We start from the raw sequence: 20,241 nt of genomic DNA on the forward strand, positions 1-20,241 counted from the left end.
GTTGAAAAAATCATCCTGTAGACAAAGGAGTTAGGATTCGTGCCTCGCACAAAGCTGCCCCTGTGCCCTCGGCCGTGCCTCCCCCCCCCCCCACCCCCCCCTTCCCATCGCCCCTCTCTGACCAGCGGCAGACACGGAAGGCTCGACCGCCTCGCGCTCACGTATAGCCCGTTATGAGAGCGCCGACATTCCGCCGGGACGGCCCCTGAATTGGCCAGCTCCTGCCGGAATATTAGCTCCCGTCCTCCATCCTGCCGGGAAATTGCCTCCGCCAAAGGTATTTCGCACGACCGGAAGCAGGAATAAAACGGGGACCGCCGGAAACGATGTGCGGTAATTGCGCCGGACTCGGCTGCGCGTCAGGAACCCAACTGTGCAGACGATTCTGACCCACGTAACGAGCTTCACACGGCTCTGTTCCGGGAGAACTGTCACGTAAATTAACAACGTTACATACATTCGGAATACTAGCAAGTAAACTTCAATCTTTTCGTTCACTTCTTTTTATTTAGTCGCTGCATCGATGATGAGGCCATTTCACTGAAAACGGTTGGCCTGAAAATTTTCAGCTAATAATAGAATTTTTTTCGCTATACTCGATCTCCTGCAACATTCTAGACATATGTGGCTTTTTGCAGGAGTCTATCCTCCGTGGAACGATACTACACTGTCCAGTCACATTAGTGTGATCACCTGTCGAAAGCCAGAATGTCCATCTTTTGCAGCGCTGAACACAGCGATAGCTGCAGGAAGAGAGTCAGTAAGGTTCTGGAAGGTATGTGAAGGCATGTCGATTCCAGTTGCGTGGTTTCGTGCGATACAAAGGACTTCTACCATGTGGTGTTCTTCCCTCTGCCTCTCCCGACGACAGTCTAACATTCTCTGCCGTTCTGAGAATGAAAACATGGTCGAGGGAGGCTGTATTCTTTTTATTGTCTCTATGGTTGGCTTTTTTCAACCTTTGGTCATTTTCAAGCACGTATCTTCAGCTTATAACTTAATTTTACTTTATAATATATCGCTAGTACATGCATTAAAATGTAGAATGAGGCTGAAAGCTTACGACACGTAATTGAAAATGTCCAAAAGTTGAAAATGGCCAACCCCACAGATAATAATAAGAATACAGGCTACCTGGAACATGCCCTCATTCTCAGAAGACGCTGAGGCTGTGGAGCCTCACAAAAACGAAATTCTAAAATCCACTGCCGTCTTCATATCGGCTGTACCAGGTTGAACCATGGTTTCTTAATGCGTAATGAACCACCCCCCTTTTGTGGTTGCGCGGCCCCCTCACGGTGCTCTATACTTTATGGAACGCCCCCAGAGTTTGGCGCTTTGCTCAAAAAATGCTCTCCCAGCTTTCTTGTTCTTCGCGTTAGTGGACGACCCTTACACCATTACGTCTGACCTCAGTTTTCTTCATGAAAGCGGTCTGTCCTCCCAGATTTAAGTACCTGCATTTCCTTCCAGAACTGGAATGCCTTGGTTGGTGCTGGCGTTGGTTTGGGAGACTTTGGCCTTGCCTCCATGCCAGCCAGGTTTTCACCCTTTTCACTTCATTTTGTCTGGTCTTTTGAGCCGTTTTGTTTCCCCTTTCCTGGGCCTTCTTCAACTGGTGTTGTCCCAGTTGTATCACGATCATAGTATGGTGTGGGGGTCGGGAAGAGTTGACAGTGGTGCTGGCTCTCACCGCGCGTAGCGCCATTGGGGCGCCCCCCGCTCTCGCCCTTCCCCACCTCCCACCTCCTCCTCCCCTCGCCCCTCCTGTTCTTGACTCTTTCTGCCACCCCATCGTTCCTTTTACCTCTTCATTTGCCTATTTTCCTTTCCCATTCACTGAACTGCTCTATTTGTGTTGTTATTCTCTTAGTCTCTGCCACGTGAGGTCTTGGGACCTATGACCTCCCAGTCTGCTTCCTCACCCCCCCCCCTCCCCACCCCCCACACCGTCAATTAACCAGCCAACCAATTCAATCGATGGTATGAACAGCTCGTTCGAGGTGGTCCCACAGATTCTCGATTGGGCTTACATTCAGGGAATTTGGTGGCCACAGGAACACAGTAAATTTATTTTTGTGCTTGTCAAGCTATGCATTTACACTGCGACCTGTGTGACATGTTGCGTTGTCCTGCAGGCAGATGCCCATGTTGCCGAGGAAGAACAAACTACGTGAGGAGTAGGACATTGCCAACAAAGATAGATACACTACTGCCCATTAAAACTGCTACACCAAGAAGAAATGCAGACAATAAACGGGTATTCACTGGACAAATAAATTATACTAGAACTGACATGTGATTACATTTTCACGCAATTTGGGTGCATAAATCCTGAGAAATCAATACCCAGAACAACCACCTCTAGCCGCAATAACGGCCTTGATAAACTGTTCGTGCAGATGGTTGTTGTCTTGCAAATGTCCCCATCTGTTGACTCAGGGATCGAGACGTGGCTGCACGATCTGTTACAGCCATGCGGATAAGATGTCTGTCATCTCGACTGCTATTGATACGAGGCCGTTGGGATCCAGCACGGCGTTCCGTATTACCCTCCTGAACCCACCGATTCCATATTCTGTTAACAGTCATTGGATCTCGACCAACGCGAGCAGTAATGTCGCGATACGATAAACCGCAATCGCGATAGGCTACAATCCGAACTTCAACAAAGTCGGAAACGTGATGGTACGCATTTCTCCTCCTTACACGAGGCATCACAACCACGTTTCACCAGGCAACGCGGGTCAACTGCCGTTTGTGTATGAGAAATTGGTTTGAAACTTTCCTCATGTCGGTACGTTGTAGGTGTCGCCACGGGCGCCAACCTTGTGTGAATGCTCTGAAAAGCTGATCATTTGCATATCACAGCATCTTCTTCCTGTCGGTTAAATTTCGCGCCTGTAGCACGTCATCTTCGTGGTGTAGCAATTTTAATGGCCAGTAGTGTAGTTACTTGATCCATTGTGCCTTACAGAATGAGGAGATCACTTGGGGAATGCTACGAACTGGACTCTTCGAGGATTGTTCAAAGGCGTTTGCTTTCAAATACTTCACGCCACTGGTGCATAAAACGTAATTCATCTGAAAAAAACCACTCAGTGGCTTGCAAATTCCAGCCTTTGTCAAGAATGCACAGCGTCTATGAACCAGCCACCTGTTGCCGAGGCAACGTTCTCTGAACAGTCGTTGACAAGACGCTATTGGTAGCGCCATGGTTCACGTGGCTGGTCAGTTGCTGAACAGTTGCATGTCAATTCTCCTGTACGTATTTCCGCAGCTGTCATTAATGCCTGTCATCTATGACCTGTGGTGCATCACAGTTGCCTCCGCACTGATTTTGGATAGCACCATTTTGCCATGCATGGTATACTTCTATCACGGAGGCACGCGAACTGTTTTTACAAACTTAGCCATTTCGGAAATTCTTGCACCCGTGCCCCGAAAGCTAATGATGATGCCCTTTTAGGTGTCATATAATTCACTCTGTTTCCGCATTACGACAACGACTGCACTGTTTACCATGTACCCCGCCCCCTCCAAACCCTCCTCCCCTCCCTGTCATACTTTAATACTTTAAAATTACTGTACGTTGTATTCATTTCGGATCTCCAGCCGGAACATCTCGAAATCTGGACACAATATTTCGGGGTCCATATGGCAGTCATCTCCAGGTGAGTAGGCCTTCACACTATCTCGCCTGAACTGATATCTAACACGCCGTGGCTGCTCCTTTATACACCGACCGTGGGTCCACCGCGCGTGTGAGAAAATAACTGCCCCCTAGCGACACGCACAACAGCGCACCAGTGGGGAAAACTCGCAGAAACGATAAATCGACAACAAACATTACTGACAGTTTTGAAAGACCGAGACAAGGACCGTTGTTTCTTAATATCAAACAGAACAGGGTTCCAACTCTTACTTAAAGGATGCCATTTATCTCAGTTTATAATATTGTCAAATAGCCGGATTTCAATGACAGTCCCAATACCGCGACGCAGGGGCAAACACTTGTGTCTCATAGTACAACGTTTTATGTCCTTCCGTAAGATAATGTTCCGCCACCGCACATTTTTCTGGCTGAAATAAACGCATATGGCGATGATGCTCCACGTAACGATTCTGGACTGTACGAATTGTTCCAATACAGACTCCCCCGGAATGGCAGGGAATCTTGTAGACTCCAGGCTTTCTCAAACCTAAATCATCCTTCACTGAGCCCAGCAAGGTTCTGGTCTTAGCAGGAGGACGGAATACACTTTTAATATTAAATTTCTTTAACATTTTACATATTTTTGAAGATATGCTCCCCGCAAAACGTAGGAATGCCTCCGATTTGCTTGTATCTCCCTTTGGTTCCTGCGGAGGTCAAATCTGTAGAGCACGACGTATCTGATCGTTAATATAACCATTCTGCGTGAACACAGCTTTTAGATCGTCCAGTTGCTGTGTGAAACTACCTGCATCTGAGATGGCGTAAGCTCTTCTTACCAATGTACGTAGGATCCTGTTGCGTTGGTACGATGGTTGACAACTTGATGCATGAAGATATCGGTCCGTATGCGTGGGCTTGCGATGAACACTATGTGCCAATGTCCCATCATCCCTCCTGTAGACCAAGACATCTAAAAACGGAAGTTTTCCATTCTTTTCAACTTCCATCGTGAACTTAATATTGAGATGCAGGCGATTAAAATGTTCTAGGAAGTGATTTAGGGCATCCCTCCCATCGTCGACGTATCTCCAGAAGCAAGTTGGTTTTAAGAACGCGGTCTAAAACGCCATGACCTTAAAATCCTCCATAAACAAATTGGCGACTATGGGGGATAATGGACTCCCTATAGCCACTCCGTCAGTTTGTTCAGGGTCTTTGTCATTAAATAAAAAATGTTGATGTTGTGTCTCTGTTTACCAGAGTCCCTCTTGAAGATTCTTTGCAGTTGTTTGGTGAAAAATTGGACGAAGAAACAACTAAGCTTTGTCGCCATGTGTTGAGATCGACGTGTTTTTTTATAGCCTTCGTTAAGCACCAAAATGTATAATACAGAGAATCCGCACTAGTCCGAACTAAGTGGACGAGTCCCAGTCCGAGTTAATGAAAGTCAGAATTACATACATGTTTTTCAAAACAGTTACCTGGAGCTACGTTTAAAAACGTAATATAGTCTGCATGAAGTGGTTAAATAAATACTAGACTAACTATCTGCCCTGATGTCATGTGTATTATCTGGAATAGACTGTGCGAAAGACATATTTCTCTCTTCTATTTCTTTGCGAAGGGTTCAACATTTGCAACAGCTGCGCTTAACTTTTCTCCACACACTTTTATGTTATGAGACGTTACACCAGTTACGGAATATGAACAGCCAATAGCACTAGTATTGGAGTTTGTTTGGCCTAATCTATCTGCAGATCTTTCACTGCAGCTTTCAGTTCTATTCCTCTTGCAGGAATTCGGACACAGCATTGTTGTTTCTAACAGGCGTGCACGACATCACCAATGGTGCCTAGTTTTGGTCCAGTTGTCCGTTCTTGTTTCCCGAATAGACCATCTTGTTTTAGCATAATTTCAAAAAGTTGAGTTAGCAATGTCGGATCTTGTCATAACTCTCTGGACAGAAAAATCGGCTTGGATTTTATCAAAAATACTCATTAATGACCTAAACTTGATTATTTGTATTTACTCTCGATTTCCTGTCGACAGATCGCAGTTCGTAGGTAACTGATGAAAAGTCATCTAGTATGATCGAAGTGATATCTGGCGTTTCCCAAGGATGTGGCCTCTGCTCTTCCCAAGCTGTATAAAGGATTCAGGAGACAATCTGAGCAGCTTTCTGAGATTGTTTGCAGATGACACAGTCATTTACCATCCAGTAATGTCACCAGAAGATCAAAACCAACTTCAAAATGATTTAGGCAAGCTACCTGTACGGCCTGAAAAGTGACAATTGGTCCGAAAGTGTGAGGTCATCCACGTGAGTGTTAAAAGAAAAGTGTTACATTTTGGATACACGATAGGTCACACAAATATGAAGCTCTCAATTCATCTAAATATCTGTGGAATTACAATTACGAATAACTTAAATTCGAACGATCGCATAGGTTATGTTGTGGGGAAGGCAAACCAAAGACTGTGTTTTTATTGGCAGGTTTGCTAAGGAGACTATATACACTACTGTACAGTAATGGGATCCTTACGAGATTGGTTTTATCTCCAGGACATCAAATAACTTCAAAAAAGGGCAGTTCGTTTTGTATTATCGCGGAATAGGGGAGAGAGTGTCACGGATATGATAACCGAGTACGGGTGGCAATCATTAAAACAAAGGCGGTTTTGGTTGCGCTGAGATCTTTTCACGAAATTTCAACTTCCAACGTTCTCCACCGATTAGGAAAATAATTTGCTAGCAACCGTTGATACAGGAGAAATGATCAATGTAATAAAATTAGAGAAATCGAAATTCGGGGGGAAAGATTGAGGTGTTCGTTTCTCCAGCACGCTGTTACAGAGTGGACAGGTAGTGAAACGATGTGAAAGTGGTTCGATAACCCTTCTGTCTGGCACGTAAGTGTGAATTGCAGAGTGGTGATATAGATGTAGATGTGTAGATGTACTCCTGAAACCTGCCTGTTATTCAGCAATTTCATTTCTTGATATTGAAACCTGTGGCCTGCTCTCGTCTTAAGGGAGTTCTCCATTTCTTTTACTCGTGGTGACTTCTGGTATAGAATCGGCGTGATATAGACGAAGATACACTCTCCACAGTGTGTCTAATATTGAGAGGAAAGCTGCTTTTGGCCGGCCAGGGTCTACTCCACTGAGCAGGTATTGTAACGCGTAGGCATCGGGTGAGGTCAAACCAATTTATTTACTGTGATTTTTAATTTCATCGTATGGCTAAGGCCCCCCGTCGGGCAGACCGTTCGCCGGGTGCCGGTCTTTCAATCTGACGCCACTTCGGCGACGTGCAGTCAATGAGAAGGATAGAATGATGATGAGGACAGCACAACACCTAGTCCCTGGGTGGAGATAATTCCCCGACCCAGCCGGAAATCGAACCCAGGCCCAGAGGTCAGACAATCCGTCACGCTGACCATTCAGCTACCGGGGGCGGACATTTACTGTGATGAAGGTTGGTTGTACGTGAAAGATTAGTTTGGAATGTCTGTTACTATCACTCCATGCGTAGGTATTGCTTAATTCAATTTCGTGCTATTATAAATTCGTTTATGTTTTCATGGAGTTCTCTTTTTCAAGGAATTTGGATTACGTATCTCAGATGATATGGCTTTGGTTTGTAAAGTGGAATACACGTTGGAATATCGAAGGGGGTTGTAAAATTCTTCTGTTTCCTTTAAACTCAATATAAATTTACGTCTCAAGAACTCATTTACCAGAACCATATCTTATTTGCAGTTGATGTGTTTGAATATGCCACACTTGTAAGACGCTATCTTGTGGTGTTACACGACTTAAATACACGAGTCACATTCACTCTGAGGGATCGCCACTCGTCACAGAGCTGACACGGGAATTATAATCAACAGTAAGTAGAATTTCTCTGCAAGCAAGTTAGGTTGCAGGTGGTGATAAAAGATAGGTCGTCGGTGATGCCGAGTTGCTAACTTCTGGCACGGGATATCGTGTTCTATCAACTCACTACAAATGGCCTTGTCTACATGAACACATCGATTCTTGTCAGATCACTGAAATTAAGCAACGCCGGGTGTGACCGGTAGTTATATAGGTGACCGCACGGGTACGTCACACGCGATTGGCGATTTTCCCTTCGCTACAGGGGTTATGGCATAAAGTTCATGATTACCAGACTCTGGGTCAATGTCCTGTACTAAATTCTAAACGTCTTCGCAGTCTTTCATGGAGTGAGGGCTTATGACACTGCTGATGGTAATCCGTCCATCGGATGAGAACGATAAGCTCTACGGTCCCCTTGGTTATCTTCGGGAAGAGTAGCCTATGTTGTGGCACTGGGTTCCACTCTCTCCCTCCTCTCAACATCTCGAACACAAAAATGACACTACACTACACACAAACTCATTACAGTCGTCTACAATTATGAGGTAAACTTAAAACAAAAATTTGACGCTTCGCGAAGGAAAAGGGTCAGTGTGCTCGAGAGATAGGAAAAGACTTTCCAGTTAGGCGACAGTACCTGCCCTTCGTGCTCTCCCAGCCAATCATGCCATAAGACTCCACTTTTTAAGGACTCACTTATCTATTGTTGTATGTCGCACGAAGCGAGTTTATACTGAAATTTATCTTTTTGTTGACTATTTCTTGGGCTCTGAATTTATTTATACACATAAGCGGAGACTGCCCCTCTGCACAGCCTAGCGCTACAAAGCGGAAAGCTAACCCATGGTCAAAGTAACAATTTCATTTAAGTGCTGCGTACACATACCAAATATACAGGCCCACACTTCTCTCCGCTGCGGTGGATTCATGACAGTGTGTGCTGTGTAAATATTTTCTACTAGGTTGCGAGTCAGATTGCGTTAACGTACTTCTTCTCTTGTCCAGTAGATATTTTCATTTTGCATCCGTTCATAATGTCAAAACTTATATGTCACTATCTATGAGAGAATACTAAACTTCTTTTTAAATACACATACAACTGTCACTCATAACAATATTGGTTACCGTATTGTACTGTATGACAATTTAACACACTTTTAAGCGAACACAGAGACGGAATCTAAGACAATTGGTCGTGTGAGCTTCAACAGGAACACTGATGAGGCTTTGAATTTGTTACGTATTTATAACCAACAATTATATAAGGAGCGATTAAAAAGTTTCTGAGGGCTTTCTGCAGCGTATATGCAACATAGAGCGACTCCGATGCTGGTATATAAGCAACAACATGTAGGCATTGGATTACTGTGACATTCGTGTCTTTCCGACGAGCGGGCGGTAAATGCGGAAACGTAAACTGTCGTCGTCGTCGTCGTTGTTGTTATTGTTGTTGTTGTTGTGGTTAAGACTGGTTTGATGCACATTTCCATGCTAGTCTATCCTGTACGAGCCTCTTAATCTCTGAATAACTACTTCAACCTTCACCCTTCTCAATCTTCTTACTGCATTCATCTCCTGGTCTCCCTCTACAATTTTTACGCCCCACATTCCCTCCAATACTAAACTGGTGATCCCTTGGTGTCTCATATTGTGTTCTATCAACCGATCCCTTCTTTTGGTCAAGCTGTGCTACAAATTTCTTGTCTCCCCATTTCTATTCAGTACCTGCTCATTAGTTACGCGATCGGCCCATCTAATCTTCAGCATTCTTTTGTAACACCACGTTACAAAAGCTTCTGTTTTATATTTGATTAAACTGTTTAACGTCCATCTTTCTCTTCCACATGTGGCTACACTCCAGACACTCTCACGAAAGACTTCCTATATTCGATGTTAGCAAATGTCTCTTCTTCAGAAATTTTTTTCTTGCCATTGACAGTCTACATTTTATATCCTCTCTACTTCGGCCCTCTTCAGTTATTTCCTGCTCGAGTACCAAAACTCATCTACTACTTTAAGTGTCTTGTTTCCTAACCTAATTCCCTTAGCATTACCTGATTTAATTCGTCTATCTTCCATTGTCCTTTTGTTTCTTTTGTTGATATTCATCTTATATATTCCTTTAAAAACAGTGTCCATTTCGTCCAACTGCTCTTCCAAGTCCTTTCCTGCCTCTGACAGACAATGTCATCGACAAACCTCAAAGTTTTTATTTCTTCTCCCTGAGCTGTTAATTCATACTCCAAACTGTTCTGTGGTTTCCTTTACTGCTTGTCCAACATAGAGATTGAAAAACATCTGGGACATTCCCTTCTCAATCACGGCTTCCCTTCCATGCCCCTCGACTCTTATAACTGCCATCTGATTTCTGTAGAAGTTGTAAACAGCGCTTCGTTCCCTTTATTTAATCCCTGCTACCTTCAGAATTTCAAAGACAGCACTCCACTGAACATTGCTAAAGACTTTTTCTAAGTCTACAAATGCTATAAACATAGGTTTGTCTTTCCTTAACCTATCTTCTAAGATAAGTCGTACGATCAGTATTGCCTCGCGCGTTTCTACATTCCCCAAGGCCGGTTTCTACCAGTTTTTCCATTCTTCTGCGAAGAATCCGTCTTAGTATTTTGCAGCCATGACTTATTAAACTGATAGTTCGTTAATTTTCTCACCTGTCAACAACTGCCTTCTTTGGAATTGAGATTACTACATTCTTCTTGAAGTGTAGGGGTATTTATTCTGTCTCATACATCTTGCGCATCAGATGGAAGAGTTCTGTCATGGCTGACTCCTCCATCGTTATCAGTAATTCTTACGGAATATCATCTACCCCAGGCCCTTGTTTTGGCTTCGATCTTCCAGAGCTCTGTCAAATTCTTCTCGCAGTTTCATATCTTCCATCTCAACATCATCTACCTCGTCTTGTATGTCTATAATACTGTATTCAAGTTCATCTCCCTTATACCATTCACCTTTCCCCGTTATGCTTAAGACTGGTTTTCCATTTGAGCTCTTGATATTCATACAGCTGCTTCTCTTTTCCCCAAAGGCCTCTTTAATTTTCCTGTAGGCGGTACCTATATTTCCCCCAGTGAAATATGCTTCTAAATACTTACATTTGTCCTCTAGCCGTTCTTGCTTAGGCAACAGCCTTGCCGCAATGGATACATCGGTTCCCGTCAGATAACCGAAGTTAAGCGCTGTCGGGCGTGGCCGGCACTTGGATGGGTGACCATCCGGGCCGTCATGCTCTGTTGCCACTTTTCGGGGTGCAATCAGCCTCGTGACGCCAATTGAGGAGCTACTCGACCGAACAGTAGTGGCTTCGGTCAAAGAAAACCATCAAAACGACCGGGAGAGCAGTGTGCTGAAGGCACACCGCTGCTTTTGGCATCCTCAGCTGAGGATGACACGGCGGTCGGATGGTTCTGATGGGCCACTTGTGGCCTGAAGACGGAGTGCATTTTTGCTTAGCCATTTTACGTGAACTACTGCGATGTTATTGCCAAATGCGTCCAAACAGAACCAACAAGCTGTTATTCTTCTCTTCGCTGCCTAAGGACCAACAGTCAGACACCCATCGGCGATTGAAGATTGTTTATGGAGCAGTGAAGGCGAAACATCGGGAAAGACTGCGACAAGGGGTGATGCTGCTTCATGATAACTCACATCTCCATATTGCAAATGCCGTAACTCCCAAGTAACGGCAATCCAAGTGCGAGACATTCGAGCACCCGCCCTGTGGTCTTGACCTCTACCCAAGCTATTATCACGCCTCCATGGATATGCAGGAAGCAGTCACGGATTTATTGACAGAGCAGGGGACGGTGTTTTACCAAAAGATATCTTCTACCTGAGCGTTGATGGGATCGTAGCCTCAATGCTCGCAATGGTTTTGACGGACTGGCGTACCTATTCCGGAATCTACGGCCTCCTAACAGAATTTTTTTGATAACCTCTTATACATGCGTTACTCATTGTCGTCCACAGGTGAAGCAAATGGGAACAGGGGGATGCGTTCAACATTTTACAGTAAATGAGATTAGCACGAATGATGTCTGATACAGAAAGGCGGCACTACATTTCACGATAATAACTGATCCGAATTATCGCGAATCCGGACTGATGATGTCCGAACTACTGCTGGTTTACTGTAATTTTTTAGTTACTGTCCAGTGCGAACGGATTTAAATCTCGGTGGCCTTAGAACAATGCAAACGTTTATAGCTCACAGAAATCTGACACAGAATGTGCGAGATAACACTGGCAAGGCGATACGAGTTATCAGCAAGACAAGGGTGCGCCGTTGTTTCGCAGGCAGATTATCTGCGGCGAGCGCTCAGATAACAGGCGGCCGCTATCGCAAGCCGGCGCGCGATACCGACCTGTGATGACCAGCGGGTTGGTACACGGCGCCATCAGGTCGAGGTCCTTGCACGTCACGTTGCCCAGCTCGCTGCTGTTGTCCCACGTGGGGCCCAGCCACGTGAGGCGGAAGCAGTACGTGTCCTCCAGCCTCACCGAGCCTGTAAACCAAGCAGGAAACCGCTCATCTCTCACTGTGAAAACACACTTAACATGGTGTTCTTAGTCGGACAAGCATCAACAGGGGGTGGAAAAAAATACGAAAACTCAGAAAACACAACACATTACCCTGCCTAATACGGTGTAGGAAACCCGCTGCCTTTCAAAACAGCGTACAGTCGTCTCGGAGTGGTTAAATATGAGTCCTGTATGGTTTTCAAGGGAATCTTACACCTTTATTCCTCCGAAACAGTAGCATTTTCAGGTAACGATGATGGAAGTGGACAGCGGGGGAGATCGGACTTTCCTCCCTGAGGTCACAAAACCAGTTCTAGACGATCCGAGCTGTGTGAACAGGAGTCCCATCGTCTTTGAACACAACGTCATTGCTGTGGAAACAGTCATTGTCCCATAGGTTGGACTTGATCGATCAAAATGCCCACATAATTCGTTGCTGTAATGCGACATAACAGAGTGCTCATGGGGCCCATGGAATACCACGATATGGCTGCCCAATTCATCATTGAAGCCCCGTCATGTTTCACTTTTAGGACGTAAGCTCAGCTGGGAGTAGGGAACAATACATATACTTAAAAATCGCAAATGAATCACGATAAATCTACAAATGCACAACGACGCTGGTAGATTACCTGTATGTTCACTTCTTAACTTACACCGTTCTTTCTCCACCAAGAACATTGCAATCATGGATGGGAGAAGAACTGTCAGGGGATTGAAAATCAAACATCTTGTGAGAATGTTCCAAGAACTTCCTTTAAAGTTAATCAATTTTAGAACTACGATGATTCACTGACAGAGTTGCAGGAATAGCCGCGCTCGTTAGTATGCCGTTTCCGTGATACGGGAGCAGGCGCCCCCGCCGTGGATCGAATCTGGCGAGCGGATGAATGATGAGGGTCGCTGTACCACCTAGCCTGAATTTCGTTTTTAGGCAGTTTCCCACATCCGAGTAAGTGAATAGTGAGGTGACACACGTCCCGCCTCATTTACACGATCTGCAAACTTTTACAAAATGTTTGCATATTTTCACGTGGGCAGGAAAAAGAAAGGATAATCCAGTTATAGAGAAGCTCTATTCCCTAATCGTTTTTGTATCTAGCTATTCCACGTGCCCTGAAACAACTATGCTAACGCATAAAATCCCAGAACAATATGTTGTACTAAATTCCTGGGATATTTGAAATAAGAAAAATGTCTAAGCTAATTTTCACTGTTTTGAGTTTGCTGTCGAAACACAAGCTTAACACACTGCATTTCAAAGTAACAACCATACTTTTCACATAAATTAATGGACTGCTAGAGATATCAATTTAACTGGCGGTTGGGGTTAATTGACACGAAGTTCGGCCATATAAGTGATCTGATCTAGATCGCAGTGTTTAGTTATAAATGTTCTAACTACGCTCAACATCAGTTTTGTTACCGTTTCAACGAAATCTCATGTAATTCCTATAAAATCTCTCTCTCTCTTCACAATTCGCCCGACTTCACACTTCTTAATACAGCTCGTGCCAGCGGGAAACCTAATCTTTTTCATAACGCGGATTTCTACATAATACTTGCCGTTCTTTTGGCGTGCATGTTCCGTATATCGACCGTACAGTATGAACACCAGCCACTGACAAACTTTTCCAGCACAACTGCCGTTCCGCAAAACGACACTGTCCAAACGCTCGCACCAGGCGTTCGGTGCACAAAGAAGGATACCGCCGAAAGATTCGAGAAGGTGTGCTTGCAACCTCACTGTGCTGTGGAGACTTCAGTCCTCATTATAGGTCATGAGTACCGTGGTAAAAAGTGATCCAGAAGAAACTTAATTCATTCAGTAACAACTTTTTTAAATGCAGCTGACAGTAATGGATGATCAACTCCCTCTTGTACTGCGATGTTCTCGCCCAAAACACATTTATTTTACTGTGGCAGTACCAAATGTTAGATGATTTCATAATCAACAGAAATGGGTTACATGGCCTTACCAAGATCTCAGAGAGTACTGAAGTATCAACTTTCTTATTAATTCTACTTTCAATTACGACCCTATTTTGTTGCTATCGTAGGAAACAGCACCGTTAGCGGTAATACGTTAACGGTGTTCATGAATTTGACTAAGAGCATTTGGAAGGGCATTTAGTCAATTTGGAGATTTTATTCCTTCCGTGTCGTCAGCGCGAAGCGTTAGGAACAATTTTGCGACTATGGTGGTAAATGAGCGAGAGTAAAAGGATGTGCTCGGATGCCTTGTGGAAATAAAAATACAGCCGACGAAAGGCGTGAAAGTTTTCTATGGAGCTCGACTTATGTTTGTACTAAGGACAGAAGAGTCGTCTCATCGGTGAGATTTAACAGTACAGTAAAAGGACGTATAGTAATTTTAAATTCGCAAATGGGTAGAATTTTTATGCCATTCATTCGGAAATGGCTTAAAAATTCTAGAAGAGCAGTATTTGTAAGACTTCAGAGTCAAACTTACAAAGAATGTGTTATAAAAACTACCTGCCTGATTAAAATTGTGTGCTGGGCCGGAAATCGAACTTGGGACTTTTACTTTTCGCGGACAGCTGCTCCACCCACTGAACTATCTTTTCTTTCTTTACACTCACCAACAATACCTTTGTCGACGAGGTTTTATACACTTTTCTTTATTCAAAGGAAAAACGCATTGCCGTATTTACCGAGGCGTTCTTTTCTTCTTCCTTGGGTAGATGGATGTAAGGATAAATAACACATATGAATACCAAAGGAAATTAAATTAATTGTCGTGAACAAGGTTTCAGTAAAGGAAGGATAAATAACGTAAATAAAATGCCGTCATTTACGGGTCTCCTCCTGATGAGGACATTAAGAAATGAAAGTTAGATATTTAATATAGTCTTTATCAGTGATCTGCCAATGTTATTCGCATATGGGTTTGGAGAGTAGCATTATATTTCATACGAAACTGGCTTTACAATAGCCAGTGTACCTGAAAGAGGTCCTAGTAGTTCTTGACTTAAGGTTGTATTGTCTTCGGCGTGTAGTAGATGCATTGCCCGACTAACCAAATTTGGTTATAATGTTTTGCAGTAGAGAATAACTTCTACTCTGATCGTAGTAGGGTTGTGATACCAGCTTACTGAGGACTCGTCCTTACCATGGCCAACTCCTTCGTTGTTCAACTCTAAATGCGGATAGATTCGTCATTATGAAAGTAGTGGACAATGTCGGCCACATGGTTGCAGGAATTAAAAAGTGGACTCGGTATCAGTTTTAGTTTAAACTTCCTTTTAGGCGTTGATAGCGTTTCTGAGATTTCGTGACACCAAACGGCTCTGATGTTTGTGGTCAACACCGATGCGTGAATGTTTTTCCAGAACTGTGTCCATTGTTTCCAACGATATTTAACAGATATGGTGTGTTTGGAGGTGCTCATTATTAGGGCTTGATTTATTAAGCCTGCGGATGATTTGAGAATTTGTATATCGACGTACCTTGAATCTAAATAACATTTTTCGATATAATCCGGAGCAGTTTTAACGGATTTAAGGTCTATTCGTAAACGAGTGTCTGCAAGCTGATAATAGATGAATATTCTTTCGGTAATGCTACATTTGCCATATTCTTCAGTCTCTAGAATGCTTTATGTTTGCCAGCTTTACGAGCTTTTGTGTGAAGTCCTCGAATGTGTTCTTTAAGTTCTGTAAAGATGAGAATAGGATGGGGCCAAGTCGGGACTGACTGTATGGAGGATGGTTGATAACGGTGAACTCAAGGCATCGGATTGTTGCAGATGTTGCAGCGCTCGTCTGTGGTCTGGCATGTCATGCTGAAGGAGAGACTGCGCCACATATGGGCGAACACTTCGAAGTCGAAACTCGATTACAGCACGCTGTTTCTCACGCACCGACATAGTAACGTTACAGACCACCATGTTACAAGCTACAACTCGAAGCCCTCCAGCGGCAGATGTCTGCAAATAGGTACACATGAAGAACGAAGATGTAGACTGTTAATAACGTCTTTTTTAACAAAGCTTTAAGACTCTTCAGACTAAAAATTCGGAGGTATTATTTTTCAGCATGGTCCCATGTGTCACGGTGCTGTGCAAACCCGGATTTTGTAGTCCGTCTGTTTTTAATGGTCAGGCCGTGTCCATAAAATGCCTTTTATATAGGTTCGGCTCCACATGAATCACGAAACTGTGGATAAAATCTGTCTCACGAACGGCCTAGGTACTGGCGATACCGCCAATATACGATTTATTTTCTCCAAGACAAACGTGTTTGTCTTTTATTTCCTCTGCTGTTCGTGGCTGTTCGACGCTATCCAACAGAATAGCTCATATCCTCTGCATATGCGTGACCAACGTCTTTAATTCCGAATATGCTGACGCCTCTGAGTTCATTATGTAATTTTCGCGATAATGTGCACAGACGCAATGGCGTAAAGCGAGGAAGACAGAGGGCAGACCTGCGTGAGGGGGTGCTGCATTCCGATGGTGCATAACCACCCAAGCACGACTCACAAACCGTTCTCACAGTTTTACTTCCGGCAGTACCTCTTCGCACAAGTTCTCACGGGTATGTTGCGGGGTTAGCACTTCTGGAAGACTGGAAGAAATGATTCGCTGTGGAAACAATCCCCTAGGCTGTGGCTAACCATTTTCCGCAATATCTTTTCTTCCAGGTGTGCTCGCCATGCAAGTTATGCAGGGCATCTGTGAATTTTGGAGGATAGGATAAGAGATGCTGGCGGTAGCAAAGCTGTCAAGAGTGGTCATGAGGCTTGCTTGGATAGCTCAGTCCGTGGAGCACTTTCCCATGAAAGGCAAAGTTCACAGATTTTGGTTCCGCTCCGGTATACAGTCTTAATCTGTCAAGAAGTATCAAATCAGTACACACTCCGTTTTAGAGTAAAAACTCATTCCGGAATGCGCTGTATAGAATTCTCACCCATTTTTGCCACTGTTCCTGTTATGTAATGCTACACTCCCACTTACAGTTTTCAATGGGTGACTTTTACATTTTTTTTATAATAAATTCCACAATGTGAAGTTCAGATATTCCAGAAAATCTGATAGCAAGCTAATAAACTGAAACATCCACCCCTTATCTTGTATTGTATTGTATGGAAGTGGGGACCTAGAAACGACGGAGACGCTTCGTCCCCGCTGTAGCCCTCAGTGGTTCACAACCCCACAGCATGCTAAAGCAGTCCACTCACCCCACCGCCGCCCCACACCGAACCCAGGGTTATTGTGCGGTTCGGCCCCCAGTGGACGGACCCCCCAGACGAGTGTAACCACAAATGTTTGCGTGGTAGAATAATTGTGGTGTACGCGTACGTGGAGAAAGTGTTTGCGCAGCAATCGCCGGTATAGAGTAACTGAGGCGGAATAAGAGGAACCAGCCCGCATTCGCCGAGGCAGATGGAAAACCGCCTAAAAACCATCCAAAGACTGACCGGCATACCGGACTTCGACACTAATCCGCCGGGCGGATTCGTGCCGGGGACCGGCACGTCTTCCCGCTCGGAAATCAGTGGGTTAGACCGAACGGCTAACCGCGCGGGCACCCGTTGCGTTAATGTACTTTGGCTCATCTAGAGTATTATGTGAAACGCCTGAATGAATGTTCCACGTTTCTCATTCAGGAAATTGTATTACCGCTGTAAAGAGGACATTATGAAGTGCAGAAAAAAACGCTCATCTAATATCGTATTAACCATGAACTCATCGCACAAAGTTATGTACTATCAGACTTTCTTTTCGATCATTAGAAGAAACTTCCAAAAGCTCTGCGTTCTAGCCGATCCAGACCAGCGCGCTAGTAATCCTATTGTCCTTCGAAAAAGCATTTACAATCATTTTATGCCTCAGCCGCATTAGTATTCTCAATACTGTAAGACGTTAATACCGACGGATGCGTAGCTTAGTTCACTTTTCGAGAAATATGCTTCGATATGGAAGACTTTTAATCACATAAGTTCATAATAGTTTTACCGATTTTTCGAATCTCTGTGTCTAGCACGTGTCACATATCAGCAAAACAATGAAAATCCACCTTCTTCCGTTTTATGTTCCACGAAAACCGTATCTTACTATAGTTGATGGACTGCAGTCTTAAGAAACGTCATGATGGAGTTTAAGAAATCGGTCGGCGTAGTAAGCTTCTCAATAATGTTACTGTTACAAGTAGAAAATTTATTTCGCATGCAAGAAAATATGGAACGCTACTTCCTCAAAATTAGGTCATATCTAACAGGAAGTGATGCTCGTGTCTGACAGGACCGTCCAGTCCTACTACTGTCTTATTCTTTTTTTACATCTAACAGTATACTGTCAAGGTAAATACGTCCAGTGAGTGGTCCTCCAGTCGTAACATTTCATTCTTTTGGTGGTCCTGTTTGGTGATTATTGAATAATTTACCCTAACCATTGCAATTTACTGGCTCCAATTTTTACTATTGTGTCTAGTTATCTGCATAAATTATAAAATTCATCACAATGTAGTATTCTTCAGGCATTAGCATTTTTCTCTTTAATGGGGAACGGGTGAGCTGAAGAGCCAAAGAAACTGGTATACCTGCCTAATACCGTGTAGGGCCCCCGCGAGCACACAGAACAGCCGCAACACAACCTGGCGTGGACTTGACTAACGTCTGATGTAGTGCTGGAGGGGATTGACACTATGAATCCTGCAGGGTTGTACATAAATCAGTAAGTGTGCGAGGGGATGTAGATATCTTCTGAATAGCACGTTGCAAGGCATACCAGATATGCTCAATAATGTTCATGTCTGGGGAGTTTGGTGGCCGGCGGAAGTGTTTAAACTCAGAAGAATGTTCCTGGAGCCACTCTGTAGAAATTCTGGACATGTGGGGTGTTGCATTGTCTTGATGGAATTGTGTGGGTGTAATCTTATGGGACTTAACTGCTAAGGTCATAAGTCCCTAATATTACACACTACTTAACCTGAATTATCCTAAGGACAAACACACACACACCCATGCCCGAGGGAGGACTCGAACCTCCGTCCGGATCAGCCGCACAGTCCATGATTGCAGCGCATTAGACCGCTCAGCTAATCCCGCGCGGCCTTGATGGAATTGCCCAAGTCCGTCGAACTGCACAATGCACAAGAATGGGTTCAGGTGATCAAACCGGATTCTTATGTAAGTGTCACATATCAGAGTCGTATCTAGACGTATCAGTGGTCCCATATCACACCAGCTGCACAATCCCAACACCATTACAGAGCCTCTACCAGCTTGAATAGTCCCTTGCTGGTATGCAGGGCCCATAGATTCATGAGGTTGTCTCCATACCAGTACACGTCCATTCGCTCGACACAATCTGAAACGAGACTCGTCAGAACAGACAACATGTTTCCAATCATCAACACTCCTATGTCGGTGTTGGTGGGACCAAGCGAGTCGTAAAGCTTTGTGTCGTGCAGTCATCAGAGGTACTCGAGTGGGCATTCGGCTCCGAAAGCCCGTAATGATGATGGTTCGTTGAATGGTTTGAACGCTGATAGTTTTTGATGGCCCAGCACTGAAATCCGCAGCACTTTACGGAAGGGCTGTACTTCTGTCACGCTGAACGAATCGCCACTTCATCCCTTCCTCGGAGATGTTGTGTCCCACCGGTCATGCACTGACTATAACACAACGTTCAAGCTCATTTAAATATTGATAACCTGCCATTGTAGCAGCAGTAACCGATCTAACAACTGCGCTAGACATTTGTTGTCTTATTTAGGCGTTGCCGATCCCACCGCCTTATTCTGCCTGTTTACATATCTCTGTGCTTGAATACGCATGCCTATACCACTTTCTTTGGCGTTTCGGTATATCTAACAAGGGAACCTCCCCATTGCACCCCCCTCAGATTTAGTTATAAGTTGGCACAGTGGATAGGCCTTGAAAAACTGAACACAGATCAATCGAGAAAACAGGAAGAAGTTGTGGGGAACTATGAAATAAATAAGCAAAATATACAAACTGAGTACTCCATGTGCAACATAGGCAACATCTGAGCTCAGGAGCGCCGTGGTCCTGTGGTTAGCGTGAGCAGCTCCGGAATGAGATGTCCTTGGTTCAAGTCTTCCCTCGAGTGGAAAGTTTGCATTTTTTATTTTCGCAAAATTATGATCTGTCCGTTCGTTCATTGACGTCTCTGT

The 20,241-nt window shown here is 44.2% G+C and overlaps 1 protein-coding gene across 1 annotated transcript in view; it reads right to left on the reverse strand.

The window, feature by feature from the left end:
- The window catches only part of LOC124805566, a 146,806-nt gene that overhangs the window by 88,772 nt on the left and 37,793 nt on the right, over positions 1 to 20,241 (reverse strand). Inside the window, exon 2 of the mRNA XM_047266132.1 lies at positions 11,923 to 12,063. Within this exon, the coding sequence (XP_047122088.1) occupies positions 11,923 to 12,063 (141 nt within the window). The remainder of the gene's footprint in view (positions 1 to 11,922; positions 12,064 to 20,241) is intronic.

Source organism: Schistocerca piceifrons, chromosome 7, assembly GCF_021461385.2.
Source record: "Schistocerca piceifrons isolate TAMUIC-IGC-003096 chromosome 7, iqSchPice1.1, whole genome shotgun sequence".
Taxonomy (NCBI): Eukaryota; Metazoa; Arthropoda; class Insecta; order Orthoptera; family Acrididae; genus Schistocerca; species Schistocerca piceifrons.